Source organism: Sapajus apella, unplaced genomic scaffold (assembly GCF_009761245.1).
Source record: "Sapajus apella isolate SASKATOON/1434 unplaced genomic scaffold, GSC_monkey_1.0 scaffold3, whole genome shotgun sequence".
NCBI classification, from domain to species: Eukaryota; Metazoa; Chordata; class Mammalia; order Primates; family Cebidae; genus Sapajus; species Sapajus apella.
Genome location: NW_022436943.1, coordinates 2682442 through 2700697, shown reverse-complemented (window position 1 = coordinate 2700697; position 18256 = coordinate 2682442). Strand labels below are relative to the sequence as shown.

At 41.6% G+C, this 18256-nt stretch overlaps 1 protein-coding gene across 1 annotated transcript in view; it reads left to right on the top strand.

Annotated features, from left to right (window-relative positions):
- Positions 1–18010, top strand: part of POP1 (POP1 homolog, ribonuclease P/MRP subunit) — a 42739-nt gene extending 24729 nt beyond the window's left edge. The window contains exons 12-16 of the mRNA XM_032248305.1: positions 4767–4882; positions 7017–7208; positions 8680–8834; positions 14266–14628; positions 15818–18010. Of these exons, the coding sequence (XP_032104196.1) occupies positions 4767–4882; positions 7017–7208; positions 8680–8834; positions 14266–14628; positions 15818–16472 (1481 nt within the window). The 3' untranslated portion in view covers positions 16473–18010. The remainder of the gene's footprint in view (positions 1–4766; positions 4883–7016; positions 7209–8679; positions 8835–14265; positions 14629–15817) is intronic.
- The last annotated feature ends 246 nt before the right edge of the window (positions 18011–18256 follow it).

Sequence of the window (18256 nt, the reverse complement as noted above, 5' to 3'; positions counted from 1 at the left end):
AACAAAAAAATTTACTTTTCACCATGTTGGCCAGGCTGGTCTTGAACTCCTGGCCTCAGGTGATCCACTCACGTTGGCCTCCCAAAATGCTGGAATTACAGGCATGAGCCACTGTGCCTGGCCCAGAATTTTTTTTTTTTTTTTTTATGTAGTTAGATAGCTGATTGAGGGGGCAATAATTACTCTGTCAGAACTTCACATAAAAGGCGGATTGGATGAGAGAGGAGTTTGAAGATATGTAGGTAAGTTAGTTAAGTCTGAAGCCTAAGACTTTACTCAATTGGTTGTTGCCTCTTTCTTTTCTTTTTTCTTTCTTTTTTTTTTTTTTTAAATACCAGTGTGGTCTGATGCAATGTAAAACTTGCAGCATTTACTATACCATTAAATGTTGACTATTGTAATCACCTTAAAGCTGTAAATGCTACTTAGTTTCTCTTGGTACTTCAAATCCTTTCTTGGAATGAGGTGATTATTAAATCCTTTCTATGACTTTTGTTTTAATATGAATCCGCTCAAGGAAAATTTAAGTCTATCTTGAAAAACATTATTTAATTTGACTCATGAAGTCAAGTGATTCTTCTGCCTCGGCCTCCCAACGTGCTGGGATTACAGATGTGAGCCACCATTCCCAGCTAGAGCTTTTAAAAGGGAGGGTACATGAAGAACCTGAAGTGATAATGCATATTCCTAAATGCTTTGAAAAGTTTTGCTTGATCAGTTGGTTCTAGAATTTACATTAAATATTAATAATGTGTTGTTGCAAATCTTTTCAACTTTATTAACACAATATTTCACGATATAAGTAACTTTTTTTAGGTGAGATTTAAAAATACAGTTCCTGTCGTACTAGTTTTATTTTATTTGCCATCCTTAGCATTTGCCAGTTTGCATTGATGGATTATGATGATTAGTTCTTATCTGTGAGAGATCAATTTCCTTTAGGAAATAGTAAATTTACATTGTGCTTGTGCGCTTCTGATCTTTCCCTTTAAACACTCTGGTAGTATGACTTTCCTATACTACCCAAAACATGGAAGGAGTCCAGCTGCCTTTAGAGGGTTAGGTGAGACATCATCCCTTTATATTTTATAGCTCTTGCAAGCACTTCGAGAGCAGTGATCTGCAGTGGACTTGAGCAGTGCCCAGTTAGCAGTCATTTTCTCTGCTTCCCCTGGGCCCTTTTAACTGTTTTGCAATTTTGTTTAAAATAGAGTGAATCTGCTTGGTTTTATTTGATTTCCAAATGAGAAAGCCTTTTACTGGTTACTTTTGCTTCTCTGAGTAAAACTCATTAAAAAAAGTTTTAATTTGACATTTGGTGATCTTTAAATACATTTAAGAAAGGAGAAAGCAAGCTCTTTCCTTCATTCTTTAAGTCACATTCAGGAGTTAATATAACCAATTCAAGAACTTTTGTCTGCATATGAAGGAGAACATGCTTTATATGAGTCTGGGGAAGGACTTAGAATTACATTCAGAAGTGGCAGTCATTCTAGGCACGCTGATGTTTGTGCTGACTCAGCTAGAGATATTCTTTTTCTCTTCCCAGTAAAGACTATTGACTTAAAAGGGCCTTCCCCTTTGCTTTCAGACATACTCCAGTTTGTTGTAAATAGACTTTATTTTTTAGTGCAGCTTTAGGTTCACAGCAAAATTGAGTGGAAAGTACAGAGATCACATGAGCCTCCATCCCCCTCCATGCACCATCCCCACACAGTCCATATCCTTACTAGAGTGGTACATTTGTTACAATCCATGAACTGACATTGACACATCATTATCACCTAAAGTCCTTAGTTTGTATTAGGGTTCACTCTTGGTGGTATATACACTCTATCGATTTTGACAAAGGCGTAATGACATATTCACCATAATAGCATCATACAGAATAGATTCACTGCCCCCAAAATCTTCTGTGCTCTGCCTGTTTATCCCTTCTTTCCCCCTAACTCCTGGTAACCACTTATCTTTTTCCCATCTCCATAGTTTTGTGTTTTCCAGAATATTATACAATTGGAATCATGTAATATATAGCCTTTTCAGATTGGCTTCTTTCACTTAGTAATATGCATTTAAATTTCCACTATGTAGGCCAGGTACAGTGGCTCATACCTGTAATTCCAGAACTTTAGGATGCTGAGGCAGGTAGATCACCTGTGGTCAGGAGTTCGAGACTAGCCTGGCCAACATGGTGAAACCATCTCTACTAAAAAAAAAATTAACTGGTCATGGTGGCAGGTGCCTATAATCCCAGCTACTCTGGAGACCAAGGCAGTAGAATTGCTTGAACCCAGGAGGCAGAGGTTGCAGTGAGCTGAGATCTCACTCAGTCTAGTCTGGGCAACAGAGCAAAAAAAAAATTTTCCATGTCAAAAAAAAAATTTTCCATCTCAAAAAAAAAAATTTTCTTCTGTGTCTTCTCATGGCTCAATAGCACATTTCTTTTTAGCTCAATAATATTCCCTTGTCTAGACATACTGTCTACTTTGTTTTATATTATTATTATTATTATTTATTATTATTATTTATTTTTGAGACAGTGTCTCACTCTGTTGCCCAGACCCAAGTACGGTGACACAATCATGGCTCATTGCAGCTTTGACCTTTCAGGCTCAAAGCTTCCTCCCACCTTAGCCCCCCCAAGTCAGTGGGACTACAGGCACACACCACTATGCCTGGCTAATTTTTAACTTTTTATAGAGACAGGGTCTCACTAAATTCCTCAGGCTGGTCTCAAACTCCTAGGCTCAAGTGATTCTCCCATCTCAGCCTCTCAAAGTGCTAGGATTATAGGCATGAGCCACTTTTACCAAACCTATCTGTTATTATCTTTTAGAATATTTGAAGATGAGGAAGTACTTTCCTGTGTCTTTACGCTTTAAGTATCAGCTGTCTCTTGTCTGCAGCTTAGTCTGACTAAAATCCCAATCATGTCCCCCAGTCTGTGGCAGTGCATTGCAGGAAAGTGCTCTGTGTACCTAGGCTTGGAAGTGGAGCTTGACTGCTCCTAGACAGGCTATGTGAACTTGTGCAGCACACTGCACTGTGGCTTGAGAGTCTGATGGTTATTATCTCCATGAGGAAGAGCAGTGTACTGAAGCCGCTGTGGCTTTTTAAAATTTTTTATTTTAATTTTTGAGACAGAGTCTGGCTCTGTCACCCGCACTGGAGCGCAGTGGCGCGATCTAGGCTCGCTGCAACCTCCACCCCCTGGGCTCAAGCCATCCTCCTACCTCAGCCTCTTAAGTAGCTGGGACTACAGGGGCATACCACCACACCCAACTAATTTTTGTATTTTTTTATAGAGACAGTGTTTCACCATGTGGCCCAGGCTGGTCTTGAACTCTTGAGCTGAAGCAATCTGCCTACCTTGGCCTCCCAAAGTGTTGGGATTACAGACGTGAGCCACCGTACCTGGCCTGTTGTGGCTTTTAAACAGTTTCTATTTCAGATCTTTTTATCAGTTTAATTTTTTCTAACTTAGTTTTCCCCTAAAATTTGTCACACTATGGCCCAGTTGCTTCCAACTTATTTTTTCCTAGCCATCAGACCCATACAGGCAAGTATGTGCCTTTGAGTGATATTTCTTTTGTGGACAGTTTAGAGCCATAACTCAAACTTAGAAATTACCTTTTTTAATGAAAATTCTTCAGTTCAACAAAATGAGATTTGGAAGATACTTTTCCTTAGGGATTAAATGACTGCATGTAGGAAGTTTGTTCTATCAATATAGAAGCTTGTCACTGATAAAGTTTCTTCCCCTTCCTACATGAGTACTTTCTAGCATGGTACAGCTTATAATAAAGGGAGAAGACACTATGTTTCACTGAAAATACTTTTATTTTAAAGGGATGAGGCTGGGCGCGGAGGCTCACGCCTGTAATCCCAACACTTTGGGAGGCTGAGGCAGGCGGATCACTTGAGGTCAGGAGTTTGAGACCAGTCCAGCCAGCATGGCAAGACTCTTGTCTCTACTAAAAATACCAAAATTAGCCAGGCATGGTGGCATGCGCCTGTAATCCCAGTTACTTGGGAGGCTGAGGCAGGAGAATCACGTGAACCTAGGAGGCAGAGGTTGCAGTGAGCCAAGATTGTGCCACTGCACTCCAGCCTGGGTGACAGAGCAAGACTCCGTCTCAAAAAAAAGGATGAAAAAATACATTTTACAGAAAGGAATAAATAGTTCAATAGTGGGGTAGAAGAGAAGATAATATCTGTTGGCTCACCATCATTGGATGAGGAATGATACACAAAGCCCTGAAGCCAGTAGCTGAAGTATGATAGGTATATATAATATGGCATATTATCATTATTATTTAGAGATGGGGTCTTGCTATGTTGCCCAGGCTGCACTTAAACTCCTGGGCTTAAGTGACCCTCCCACCTCAGCCTCTCAAGTACCTGGAATTACAGGTATACAACACTATGCCTGGCTTAATGTGCCATATTATTTGCCTTTGTAGTGGCTGCTAAAATTTGATTATCTTACATGTGGAATTAGGCAGTTATTTGGAGGCAATTTAATATTGTGATATTTGCATCTTATACATGAAAAATCAATACTAAAGAAAATTGCTTAGGAGTCTTTCCTATGTCATAGACTATAAAAGCGACTATAAGAATAACTAATTTCTTGTCAACTAAATTCTTCTAAGTAAATGCCTATGAAATAAAATTTTGTAACAAAAGGCCTACTGCCAATGTTTGGAGTTCGACTTCATTGATCTGAAGGATGTGGTTTGAAGGCTATTTCTTTTCCCTCTTAGATAATGAGAAAGTTAGACAGCTGCTTCTGGAGGGTGTGCCTGTGGAATGTACGCATAGCTTTATCTGGAACCACGATATCTGTAAGAGTGTCACAGAGAATAAAATCTCGGATCAGGTAACTAATAGTGAAAGGATTATTGGTAAAGTCATGAATGACAGGTTAAATATATCATTCTAGAGACCATAAGAAGTTATTCTGTATTTCATAAAATCCCATAGATTTTCTTTTGTTTTCAAACAAGTTGTTGATCCCTGACTCATGATATATACTGTGGTTTTCTTCTGTTCTTAGGGATAATCTAAAAGTAAGGATAGGGATCTAAGAATAAGATAAGGATCTTATCTATTATCCAAGGATAAGAATCTAAGAATAAAGATACATACTATGATTTTTTTTTTTTCTGTTCTTAGAGATAAAGTAAGAAAATCTCTAGAAAATGTTAATACAAAGATTTTTTTCTTGAAGTGATGATCTCATGGTTTAATTATGTTTTTCTTTTATTGTTTTCTTTTCCCTTAAATGTTGTCTTTAATTTTACTATGATTGGGGTCCTTCCAGGGCCAGACATTGTGCGAGATGCTGGGGTAGATGACTAGGATGTGGTCAAAGAAGTATAGGACACTCAGGAAACTTCTAGAAGGGGTACTGAGCTCAGATGAGAAAAATGAGGCCGGCCTCCTGGATGGAAGAGCAGGCATTTGAGCTGACTCTCAGATGGGAGTCAGAAGCAACCAGAGTTCTTGGGGGTAGGGTCAAGGTTTCAGCAAAGATAAGATTGCAGGAAGTGAGAACAGCACGTGTAGGAGCCCAGGCAAAAACCAGGATGGTGCTCTAAGTGGATCAGGACTCTGTAAATGGATCAGGAGCGAGGAATCAGGAATGGGGTGAATGATGAAGCTGAAGACACAAATGGAGGCTAGAACATGAAAGACCTTGAAGCCTTTTCAGGATTTGGACTGGAGATGTGGGGCACCCTTGAAGGCTTTAAGGTTGGCCATGACATGATATTTCATGCTGGCAGTAGTGTGGGGTTGGAGATGCGGGGTGAGGGAGCGGGAGAGAGACTGTGGGTTGGATGGCCTTAAAAATACCCTTGACATATTCTAGGTATGACATCATGGGGGCCTGAATTGTGGCAGTGTGGCTGAGATGGAGAGGCTGAGGTTTAACACATATTCCCAGAAGCTAAATTGACAAGGCTTGCTGGTTGGTTGGAAGATGGGAGGTGAAAAAGGAGGAGGCATGTCGATTAGGTCCTGATGTTCTAGCTTGGATTTAGGATTTCAGCTGAAAGAGAGCCAGAGCCAAGTCTGACTTGCTCACTGATGTGTGGCAGGTACATAGAAGTGCTCAGTAAATATATGAATGGGTGAATGAATGGAGCGTGTAAATTGTGGTGTCATTCAGCTAGGTGGGGAATATAGGAAGAGAGCAAATGCAGTGGGAAGGGTGATGAGTTCAATCTTGAGTTTGAGGGGCTGTGAGACTTCCCAAGAACAGAGGTCTAGAAGATAGGTTTCAGTCCCAGGAGGAAAAGTCAGAGCTAAAGAGATATAATTTGGAATTACTAACACATAGATGGTAGTGGAAACTCAAGCGAACATGAAAAAGAAGAATCAGGATTGGACCTGGCTTGAAGAGCGTCCATGAGGTAGCAGTTAGACTGTGGCCTGGAGGCAGTCTCTTGCATAGTTTTTCTAAACTGAGTGATAGTCCTCTTACCTACCTGTTAGTCTCTTTTTATAGCTCCAAGAAAAGTTTGAAAGGATGTTATCCACCCGCTACGTTCCCCTTAACAATAATTTTAAACATCATCTATTTAAAATTTTTAAGACCTGGTGAGCAATTTTCTTAAGAGACAGTGTGCTCTTTTCTAGTTGCCCATCTTTGAGAAGGTGTCACTTAATAGTTTATACCTTTTCTACTTCATGGCAGCAAATCTTAATTAAAATCAATGTAGGGACAGAATATCAATATATGAGATGAATCTTGATATAAGAGATCAGCAGAATTAATGCTGATAATGAATAAGATAATTTGGCATTTCTACCCAACCACTTGTGTAGAGGAAAATATCTGTAGGAGGAATATCTTATACTTAAAATGGCTTACATTTATTTGTTGAGAATGTTTTTCTCTTCCTTTTTAAAAAGAGCATTTAACTTTCTAAAGCTGCTTATAGGGAGACCCAGGAGGATCTCCCAGAAGACTAGGGCTGTTTGTCTTGAATTATTTTCTTCCACTTTAGGATTTAAACCGGATGAGGAGTGAATTGCTGGTGCCTGGGTCACAGCTTATTTTAGGTCCCCATGAATCCAAGATACCTATACTTTTGATTCAGCAGCCAGGAAAAGTGACCGGTGAAGACCGACTAGGCTGGGGAAGTGGCTGGGATGTCCTACTTCCAAAGGGCTGGGGCATGGCTTTCTGGATTCCATTTGTAAGTTACTTTTTGATTCTAACAGTTGTAATATTTACAATATATTCCTAATCAATGCTAAGTACTTAAAATGTTCCAGACTTTATGTACAATTCAGGAGGAATTAGTGGTATATTTCTGCCCTTAGAGCTATAGTTCTGGATACAAGATACTTCATACATAGAGTCCCTGGAGCCAAGTTCTCATTATAAGACCCGTACTGACATATTGTCAATTGTTGAGGTTTTTAAAGTGGCCTGATTTTCAAATAGTAGCAGCAACAAAAATGTCGAGGTATTTAATTTGAAGAAATTTGCTATAGTTTAGAAGCAAAGGACTAACTTTTACAGATGGATAGAATACATTTTTAAAAAAAATGTTAACAATAACCATATACTCCTATTTATCAACTGTAGCTAAAAATTTTATTAGAATTGAATGCGTCTTTTTTTTCCTGGTTATTTTAAATATTACTTTGAGGGTCGAGTGTGGTGGGTCACGCCTGTAATCCCAGCACTTTGGGAGGCTGAGGTGGGCAGATCACTTGAGGTCAGGAGTTTGAGACCAGCCTGGCCAACATGGTGAAACCCTGTCTCGACTAAAAATACAAAAATTAGCTGGACATGGTGATGCATGTGTGTAATCCCAGCTTCTTGGGAAGCTGAGGCATAAGAATCCCTTGAACCTGGGACATGGAGTTGCAGTGAGCTGAGATTGCACCACTATACTCCAGCCTGGGTGACAGAGCGAGACTCTGTCTCAAAAATAAATAAAAATAAATAAATAAACATTACTTTGATGATAGAGAGTGTAAGAGGCATGTGAGACTTTTAGATTCATGCTGGCAATTAATTTTTAGCATGCCTAGTACAAGGTACATTAGTTAATCATTCGGGAGTAGGAACACTTAAAAATAATTCTACTTAATTTTTTACTATGAGATGCTTTCAAGCATACAAAAAAGAATAGATACTGATATAGTGTATGCCTGTGTGCCATTCACCTGCCATCCAGCTTACGAAATAAAACATTACAGATATATTGGATGTGCCCTGTGTATGTCTCTCCAGCCTCATTTCCCTCCCTCCTTTTAAAATAATCACTCTTCTGATTTTGGTGTTTGCTACTACCATGAATATTTTTATAGCTTTATTAAAGTATGTTTGTATCCTGCAATAAAATAACTATTTAGACTCAACATGTTTTTAAACTATATACCTCACAGTATATATGATTTTGTAACTTGCTATATTCACTTGGCTTTGAGATTTTTTTCCATATTGATTGATGAAGCATGATGAGGGTTGATTTAATTCATTTTTACTATTGCATGGTAATCCACTGGGTTTCTTTATATCCATTCTCCTTCTGATGGGCATTTAGGTTGTTTCCCATTTTCCCCATATAAACAGTTAAGCAATCCCATTGGTAGAATGACAGTATCTTTTTGACATTTTGGTAGGTTGACAGTATCTTTTTGACATTCCTTTAGATCTATCGAGGTGCAAGAGTTGGAGGATTGAAAGAGTCTGCAGTACATTCTCAGTATAAGAGGTCGCCTAGTGTCCCAGGTGATTTTCCAGACTGCCCTGCTGGGATGCTCTTTGCAGAAGAGCAAGCTAAGAATCTTCTTGAAAAATATAAAAGGTAAGAAGCTGGGTTATCTAGTTTAATAATGTCTTAAGGAGAAGAGAAATGCCTGCTTATATTGGCATCCCAAACATTAGGATGACTTTGGTAATTCTTATTATGTATAATGTAGAGTTTTCATAGACTTTTCAGTGAGTTCAGCATTACTGAGAAATACTTCAGAAGATATTAAGTGAGGAGATTGTCTTATATCTATTTGGCTTTTATAGGCCCATTTCAGTTACAACCCATTCTGTTTGTTATTTGTTTCTATCAGTAATGACGTACACCTAAACACGGACATGAGTTTCAAACACTCGTTAATAGATTTCTACTGCCAACCCCTTTCCTCCTCCAAAATGGAAATTATGTTTTTAAAACATATTATAGAAGTAATACATAGTTATACAATTTTAATGAAACTATGAAAATATAGAAAAAGATAAATTGGTATAGTCCCGCCATCCAGAGAGAGAAGCACTATTTGTTTGTTTTTTGAGATGGTGATCTTGCTCTGTTACCCAGGCTGGAGTTCAGTGGTGTGATCTTGGCTCACGGCAACCTCTGCCTCCTGGGTTCAACCAATTCTTTCTCCTCACCTGTGTAGCTGAGAGTAAAGGCACATGCCACTGTGCCTGGCTACCTTTTGTATTTTCTGTAGTGATGGGGTTTTGCCTTGTTGGTCCAGGCTAGTCTCGATACCAATTTTCCATAGATCCACTGGCCTTGGCCTCCCAAAGTGCCAGGATTATAGGTGTGAGTCACTGCCAGGCCAAGCACTGTTTTTATATCGTAGTACCTATCCATTTAGACTTTTCTTTTTTCACTGGAAGTGTGGCCAGTGAAGGTCATGATTTCCTTTATATCGCTAAGTATATTCTAACATTGGGAATCTGTTGCCCCCTAAATCGTAGCTCTCAGAAGCATAGAAGCTTTCTCTCTTTATTGTGGCACTTGCAGTGTCTAGCCAGTGCCTGGTGCACAGTAGACTTAATAACCTTTATTTGTTGTTTAGTGAATGACAGGTTGAATGTTGTAGTTCCTTGATGGTGGGCTTCATAAGGGCAGAATTGTGGATTTTTTTTTTTGTTCATTGCTGCAACCATAACGGTAGAGACAGCCTGGCTTTTTTTTTTTTTTTTTTTTTTTTGGGAGATAGGATCTCACTCTGTCATGCAGGCTGGAGTACAGTGGCACGATCATGGCTGACCACAGCCTCCACCTCCCAGGCTCAGGTGATCCTCCCACTGCAGCCTCCCAAGTAGCTGGGACTGTAGGTACCTACCACCATGCCTGGCTAATTTTTTTTTTTTAATTGTTAACAAATATTTGGTATTTTCTCAGCCTGGCTAATTTTTATATTTTTTTGTAGAGATGAGGTTTTGCCATGTTGCCCCGGATGGTCTTGAATTCCTGGGCCCAAGTGATCCACCTACTTCGGCCTCCCAAAGTGCTAAAGTTACAGGTGTGAGTCACTCTGCCTGGCCTGTGCTTGGGTTTCAGACTATTTGCTGAGTGGTGGATGAATGAGTGACTAGTGATATATTCCTGGATTGCTAGCTAACCAGCTCTTTGAGGGCAGCAATCACATGCTGTACATCTTGTGCCTCCCGTAATACATAGTTGAGAGGCTGCTATGTGTTTGTTAAATAATAGTTGACAATAACTTATTTCTCACTTTTCAGGTTTTTTTATGCTTGAAAATTTTCTGTAGATACACATATGTTTTTAAAGAATTGTATTACATATACTATTTTGAAACCTGCCTTTTTCCTTTAACAATATAGTATGTACAGTTTTACCATGTCAAAAAATATGACTCTAAACCAAGTGTTGACAAACTTTTTTGGCAGAGGGCCAGAAGATAAATATTTCTGGCTTTGTGGAGCCTTTGGTCTCCATGGTAACTACTGGACTCTGCCACTGTGGCTCCAAAGCAGCTGCAGATGACATGTAAGGGGACGAGCATGGCTGTGTTCCCATCACGCTTTATTTATGGACACTCAGATTTGAATTTCATATAATTTTCATGTGTCATGAAATATTCTTTTGCTTTTTCAACGATTTAAAAATGTAGAAATCATTCTTAGCTCATGGGTCGTACAAAAACAAACAGCAGTCCACATTTGGCCTGTGAATCAGCCTGCCAGCTTTGCTCAAAATGTCACTTTGAATAGTCACATGCAATTGCGGCATGGATGTCCTGTAATGTATCAGTGGCTCTTGAGGTTATTTCTGATTTTTTGCTGTGTTTCTGTGAACGTCTTCCTGTGTGCATCTTTACATATTTGTCTCATTTGTTCCTTCATTTAACACACATTTCTTTAGAGCCTACGGTGTGTCAAACACCATTCTAAGTGCTGGGGCGACAGCAGGGACAAGGCAGACAAGTCTGTGTCTGCCTTCATGGAGTTTACATTCTTTTTTATTTTTTTAGACAGGGTCTCACTCTATCATGCAGGCTGGAGTGCAGTGTTACGATCATAGCTCACTGCAGCCTCCAACTCCTGGGCTCAAGCAATCCTCTCACCTCAGCCTCCTGAGGAACTGGGACTATAGGTAGGCACCACCACTCCTGGCTAATTTTTAAATTTTTTGTGGAGACAGGGTCTTGCTTTGCTGCCCAGGCTGGTCTTGAATTCCTGGCCTCAAGCAGTCCTCCCACCCTGGCCTCCCAAAGTGCTGGGATTACAGGAATGGGCCACTATACCTGGCCATGTAGCTTATGTTCCTGATGGAAGTACAAGTTTCTAGGCTGGTTGGGGGTACCCAGGAGAGGGGAGGGAGGCTAAAAGTCCTTGAACAAGGAAGAAGGGGTGGGATTCAGGGCATAAGTGGAGAGGATTCAGGGCACAACTCAATCTGTTGGGATTGAGTTCAGTTCTTCTCAATCTAAGGCTGTTAGACTGCCACTGATACAGTGTTTTTGTTTGTTTGTTTTGAGACAGAGTTTCACTCTCGTTGCCCAGGCCAGAATGCAATGGCATGATCTCTGCACACTACAATCTCTGCCTCCTGGGTTCATTCTCCTACCTCAGCCTCCCAAGTAGCTGGGATTACAGGCATGCACCACCACGCCCGGCTAATTTTGTATTTTTAATAGAGACGGGGTTTCTCCATGTTGGTCAGGCTGGTCTTGAATTCCTGATCTCAGGTGATCTGCTGGCTCAGCCTCTCAAAGTGCTGGGATTACAGGCATGAGCCACTGTGCCTGGCCGCCACTGATACAGTTTAATTTGCTTTTATTTCTTTGGCTATCTTCCAACTAGATTTACTAATAGATCTCACCCTTAATCCTATTTTCCAGACCACTTTCGGTAATCCTTAAGTTGGCTAGTTCTTCTTCCTCAGAAAAATTAATATAAGGCTGTTAGACTTCCACTGAAATCTGAACATGGATTTATTTAGCTAGGTTGGATTCTGTGGTGAGCAGATTAGGTAGCACACTCCTGATTGTGACTGTCTTCATGAAAAAAGAGGCACAGCTATCAGCCAGCAGTAAGAAGGGGAGAGAGGCTGTCGGAGATTTGAGGAGAGAGGAATTGTAAGCAGTTTCTAGAAGAATGGAAGATAGAATTGAGAGGAGAAACATGGGATCTGTAAGATGTAGAGGACACCTACTTGAGATTTGTGTTTATGAAGGAAGACGATTCAGGACCATCGTGAGTTCTTCCTCAGCTGTGCTCTGCAGCTCGGGCTGGCATGGGGTCACTGGAGAGTCGGCCGTACCCAGGTGGCTTTCCAGTGGAGGGAGTCAGGGTGTTTGTAGGGGACAGCGGTGGTGTGAGCCATGGAGTCTAGGCTGATGGAGAGCGAGGCAGCCTCTGGGAGCAGCAGGAGGTGCTAATGTAAATGTATGGTTGGGGCATTGTTGCGGGAGGGTAAGTGGGTGGAAAACGGGAGGCATGGCTTTAGCAGTAGGATGCTGACATTGAGGTTTTAAGCTGGAACAGGTGTTGGCAGTGACTACACGTAAGGTATGACCAGGGATTGGGTGCTTGAGGTGGGAGAAGTAAGAGATCTGAAGCGAGGGTGGGAAGGTGAAGGGTGATTTAGGCAGATGCCGAAGCCACTGGGAGTGACAAGAGTCATGGTGGTACAGAGCAGCGTGACCTTCAAGACCATTTATTTCAGCCTTGTTTCTAGGAACAAAAGCTTGAAGACAACCAAAATGTCCTTTAATAGAGGACTGTCTGAACCAATTAGGTGTATTCATACAGTAGAATAAGCTACAAGATACACAGCCTTTAAGAAAGAATGAGGGAGCTTTCGATACTGGCATAAAGTGATCAAGATATTTTGTTAAATGAAAAAAGTAAAGTTAAGCAAAAACTAATGTACCTAGTATGCTGCTATTTGTGTAAAAATAAGTAAAAAGAAAAATATGTGCATGTCTGCTTATATGTATATAAAATGTCTCTGGAAGGTTATATAAGAAACTGATGATGATATTTAATGTCTGTGGAGGGTAGCTGGGTCACTAGAGGTCAGAGTTAAAGAGAAACTTCATGTAACCTTGAACTTAGAAACTTGTAAGTATATAGGAAAACTCAGGCACAACTCCAGGGGAACCAGTTGCTTGTAGCTTTCAGGAATGGACGCCCTGGGGTGGTCCGGTGGCCACATGGGGCTACATTGTTTATTGAAGACCAAAGAAAATAAAAACGGTTAGCCAGTAGAGTTGGTTATTATTATTATTGTTGAGACGGAGTTTCGCTCTGGTCACCCAGGCTGGAGTGCAGTGGCATAATCTTGGCTCACTGCAACCTCTGCCTCCTGGGTTTAAGCAATTCTCCTGCCTCAGCCTCCTAAGTAGCTGGGATTGTAGGCACCCTCTACCACGCCTGGATAATTTTTATGTTTTTAGTAGAGATTTCACCACGTTGGCCAGGCTGATCTTAAACTCCTGACCTCAAGTGATCTGCCTACCTCAGCCACCCAAAGTGCTGGGATTACAGGCATGACCCGTTGAGCTCACCCTATTATTCTTTATCATATGTTTCTTGGAAAGCTTTGTGTGTGTGTGTGTGTGTGTGTGTGTGTGTGTGTGTGTGTGTGTGTTTAAAATAGAGATGCATTGACTGGGCACTGTGGCTCACACTTGTAATCTTAGCACTTTGGGAGGCCGAGGCGGGCACATCACAAGGTCAAGAGATTGAGACCATCCTGGCCAACATGGTGAAACCCCATCTCCACTAAAAATACAAAAATTAACTGGGCATGGTGGTGCATGCCTGTAGTCCCAGCTACTCGGGAAGCTGAGGCAGGAGAAGCGCTTGAACTCAGGAGACAGAGGTTGCAATGAACTGAGATCTCGCAACTGCACTCCAGCCTGGTGACAGAGCGAAACTCTGTCAAAAAGTGAGAGCTGCATTATAATGGTTATAATTATTTGAGTTTTCCATTCCTAAATTGTTCAACATTGGTTCTCCTCTTTATTTTTCTTTAGACGCCCTCCTGCAAAACGGCCCAACTACGTTAAGCTTGGCACTCTGGCACCTTTCTTCTGTCCCTGGGAGCAGTTAACTCAAGACTGGGAGTTAAGAGGCCAGGCCCATGAAGAACCTTCTGTAGCTTCATCTCCAAATGGTAAGGAGAGTGACTTAAGAAGATCTGAGATGCCTTGTGCTCTCATACCGAAGAAAACTCCTCGGCCATCTGATGAAGTGGGCACATCCATAGATCACCCCAGGAAGGCAGAGGAGGTAATGGACGCAGGGTGTCAAGAACCAGTGGGGTCTGAGAGCATCACAGACCAGGAGGCCAGTGAAAACCATGTTGCTGCCACAGGGAGTCAACTCTGCGTTCTCAGGTAAGTGTCGGTAACTTCTGGGTACATTTTGGATTAATTTTAATACTGAAGAGGCTACAGGATGTAAATGTCGTCACTGTTTCTTTATGCAAAACCCAAGTGAATTTATAGACTTTCTGGAAGGAAAAGCCAGTCTTTTATATTTCCTAGAGAGCTCAGGGAAAGAACTTACTAATATTTGATGTCGGGCATGATGCTAATTGATGAAATGATTTACAATATTGTCATCCATGGATCTAAGCCAAGGCAGTTTCTTCTGACATGTTTTATGCAATTTGAGCAAGGATTCTTTGCTTTAAATCACCAAATTAGATTTATTCCAGTTCCTTTTGAATTATATGGATTTGTGATAGAATAGCAACCCATTAGATGTAATATGGTCCTAACCAGAGAGGCTACCAGATTATAGTATGTTCTCCTCTCAGTATTGCTGTGGTCCAGGTTCTGTTTATCAGTGAACCTGCATTCTGTGCTCTGCTCTGATTTTTTTTTTTTTGAGATGGAGTCTTGCTGTGTTGCCCAGGCTGGAGTGCAGTGGTGTGATCTTGGTTCACTGAAACCTCTGCTTCCTAGGTTCAAGCGATTTTCCTGCCTCAGCCTCCCAAGTAGTTGGGACTAGTGGTGCATGCTACAACCCTTGGCTAATTGTCACCATGTTGGCCAGGCTGGTCTTGAACTCCTGACCTCAGGTGATCCACCCTCCTCGGCCTCCCAAAGTGCTAGAATTATAGGTGTGAGCCACCGCGCGGCCTGTGCTCTGATTTTTAAAAAGTGCTTATCCTCTAGCTTTGTGCTTACGTTTCCATATGGTAGCCTCATAATTTCATATCATTCTTTCTTACTTTACATGTAACTGTCCCTCACATTTCCTTTACTCACCAAAATCTGAGTGCCTCTTTATTTTCACCCTCACTGTGATTGCAATCCTAGATTCTCACTGTCTTATTTTCCCTGTCTTCACCTTCTTAAACCCTTTAGTTCCTGAGTTTCAGAATGGCAAACACAAAAAGAAAAATGTCAGGACTAAAATGTGCTACAGTGTATATCTAATTTTTTAAAAATTGTAGTTTGGATGCTTTCTCATATAGTATAAAAGAGTCAGATTAATTCTAGCAGTGTCTAATCTTCTGATTGCGTATTTTTTTCTGGAACAAAATATCCTCAAACGTATGTCTCCAACTTCATGTAGGAGTAGAAAATTACTGAAGCAACTGTCAGCCTGGTGTGGGCCCAGTTCTGAGGATAGTCGGGCAGCCTGGCGAGCTCCTGGCAGAGCCCAGCAAGGGTTGACCAGAGAGGCCTGCCTGTCCATCTTGGGCCACTTCCCCAAGGCCCTGGTGTGGGTCAGCCTGTCCCTGCTCAGCAAAGGCAGCCCTGAGCCGCACACCATGATCTGCATCCCCGCCAAGGAGGACTTCCTCCAGCTCCGTAAGGACTGGCACTACTGTGGGCCCCAGGAATCCAAACACAGTGACCCATTCAAAAGCAAGATCCTGAAACAGAAAGAGAAGAAGAAAAGGGAGAAGCGGCAGAAGCTGGGACATACCTCTTCTGATGGCCTGGCAGGGGAAGAGCCCATGGCTGGGCAGGAAGCTCTGACTCTGGGGCTGTGGTCAGGCCCTCTGCCACGTGTGACGCTGCACTGCTCCAGAACTCTGCTAGGCTTTGTGACTCAGGGAGATTTTTCCATGGCTGTTGGCTGTGGAGAAGCCCTCGGCTTTGTTAGCTTGACAGGCTTGCTGGATATGCTGTCCAGCCAGCCGGCGGCCCAGAGGGGTTTAGTGCTACTGAGGCCTCCTGCGTCTCTGCAGTATCGATTTGCGAGGATTGCTATTGAGGTGTGAACGCGCCCTCATATCTCAGCAGGGCATAGATAATAAGTTATTATTGTCTGCCAAGTTCCACATGTGGAGAGTCTGCTTCTGCTTCAAAATATCATGCGAAACTCCTCGGAAACAAGAATAAAAAATAACGTAGTATGCAGATGATGAAATGTTTACATCATCCCAGTAATGTCGTTGATTTCCATCTTTCCCCATCCTTGCTGTAATACTTTTAAATTATTTGGCCAAAAGTTTGTATTATGATCTCTTGGTCTGTGTAGTTGTTGCTGAAAATAATTAGAAGCTGTACGAGTTATCCCCTATTTTTGTTGGGAACAAAGGGCCGTCAGGTCTATTTGAGAAACCTTGTAGTCATGTGATAAGCAACAATAGATGTTTAGTGATTTCACTGTTATGGCAGAAGACAAGACTAGATGCTTGGCCTCTGTACATGAAATGTGGGCCCCTGATGGGCCACATTCAATTCTGTACCGTGATTACCATGCCGAACAACTCAAGACTTAAAGAAGGAAGTCATGGACAATCGATTGCTGCCTGTTTTCAGACAGGCAGTTTATGGCATCGGTGCTGGGCTGGAATTAGAAAGGGGGCCTATGACATTGATTTCCTGACTCTTTGATCTCTTTATTGTTGACCAACACTTGATCCTAGGAGTTGCTTAATATTTTTAAGTAAAAAAATTATTATTTTTTTTTTGTTTCTGCAAAGAATTTCTCAAAGCCATAGAGGAGCATTTCTCAGAATGTGTTCTATGAAATGTGCCACCTCAAAAAAGAGATTCCAAGGTCAAGTTGATTTAGGAAACTCTGTATTAAATAAAGTTAAGCATATCTTTATGAAAGGACTTCTGGAAACTTCCATGTAATAGTGTGCATTGTGGATCTCCAGGAAGAAAACGATAGTGTATCATATTTTTTTTTGACCCCTCAAGTTCTCTTACAAGGAGCACTTTGTAGGACCAATTTCTTAGGAGCGCGCCTTGGGCAGTGTGGCTGCATAGTGCCTAGCTACCTCTGCAAGGTGATACTAAGCCAGCAAGGTGCCTTTCCACACTCATGCAGTCACATGGTCCACCGGAGAGTCTCAGCAGGGTATAAAAGCAAGGTCTCATCCTGCCCCACAGGAAGAGTGGGTTCAGTGTGGCTTGGTTCCACCTGTGGAGAAACTCGGCGCTCACCTACTTTTAGTTGCCACCTATGTCTCACTCATAGTCTTGGTCCTTAACTTTCCTGCCATAAGTTTCTAGAAAAGCTTAAATGGGATTTTTTTCTAAAAAATGTCAATGTGCAGTTAGGCATTAGTTTATGTCAATGCATTGGGTTTTTGCAGTAGCGTTTGGCAGTAAATAGCTTTGAGGTTGATGAGGTGGGGGAAAGATATGGGAGGTGGTAGTCAGAAAATACCTGCCACCCACAAGAGGTCTGACGCTTTGCCTCTCACCACGCCTCTAATATCTTTGGATCCAACCCAGATGAGACGGAAAAAAACAGTGTAACTAGGTGGCGTCTGTAAACAGAATAAATGAAAATGTCACCTGATGTTCAGTTGTGAATATTTATTGGAGCATTCCTTATTTGTTTTCTGGGCTCTAAGTCACCTCACTTGTGGCTGAGCTCACTTGATGGCAGAAGTCTGAGTGTGCTGCGTGGTCACCTAACCTCATCCTGTACAACCCCTCCTGGGGCCTGCTGCCCTGCCCTCATTACAGGGGACATTTGCAGCCACTCTGCTTTGTGGGTGGTAGGTTAAAGAGCTGTGCACCAAGAAGACAGACTAGCATTTCC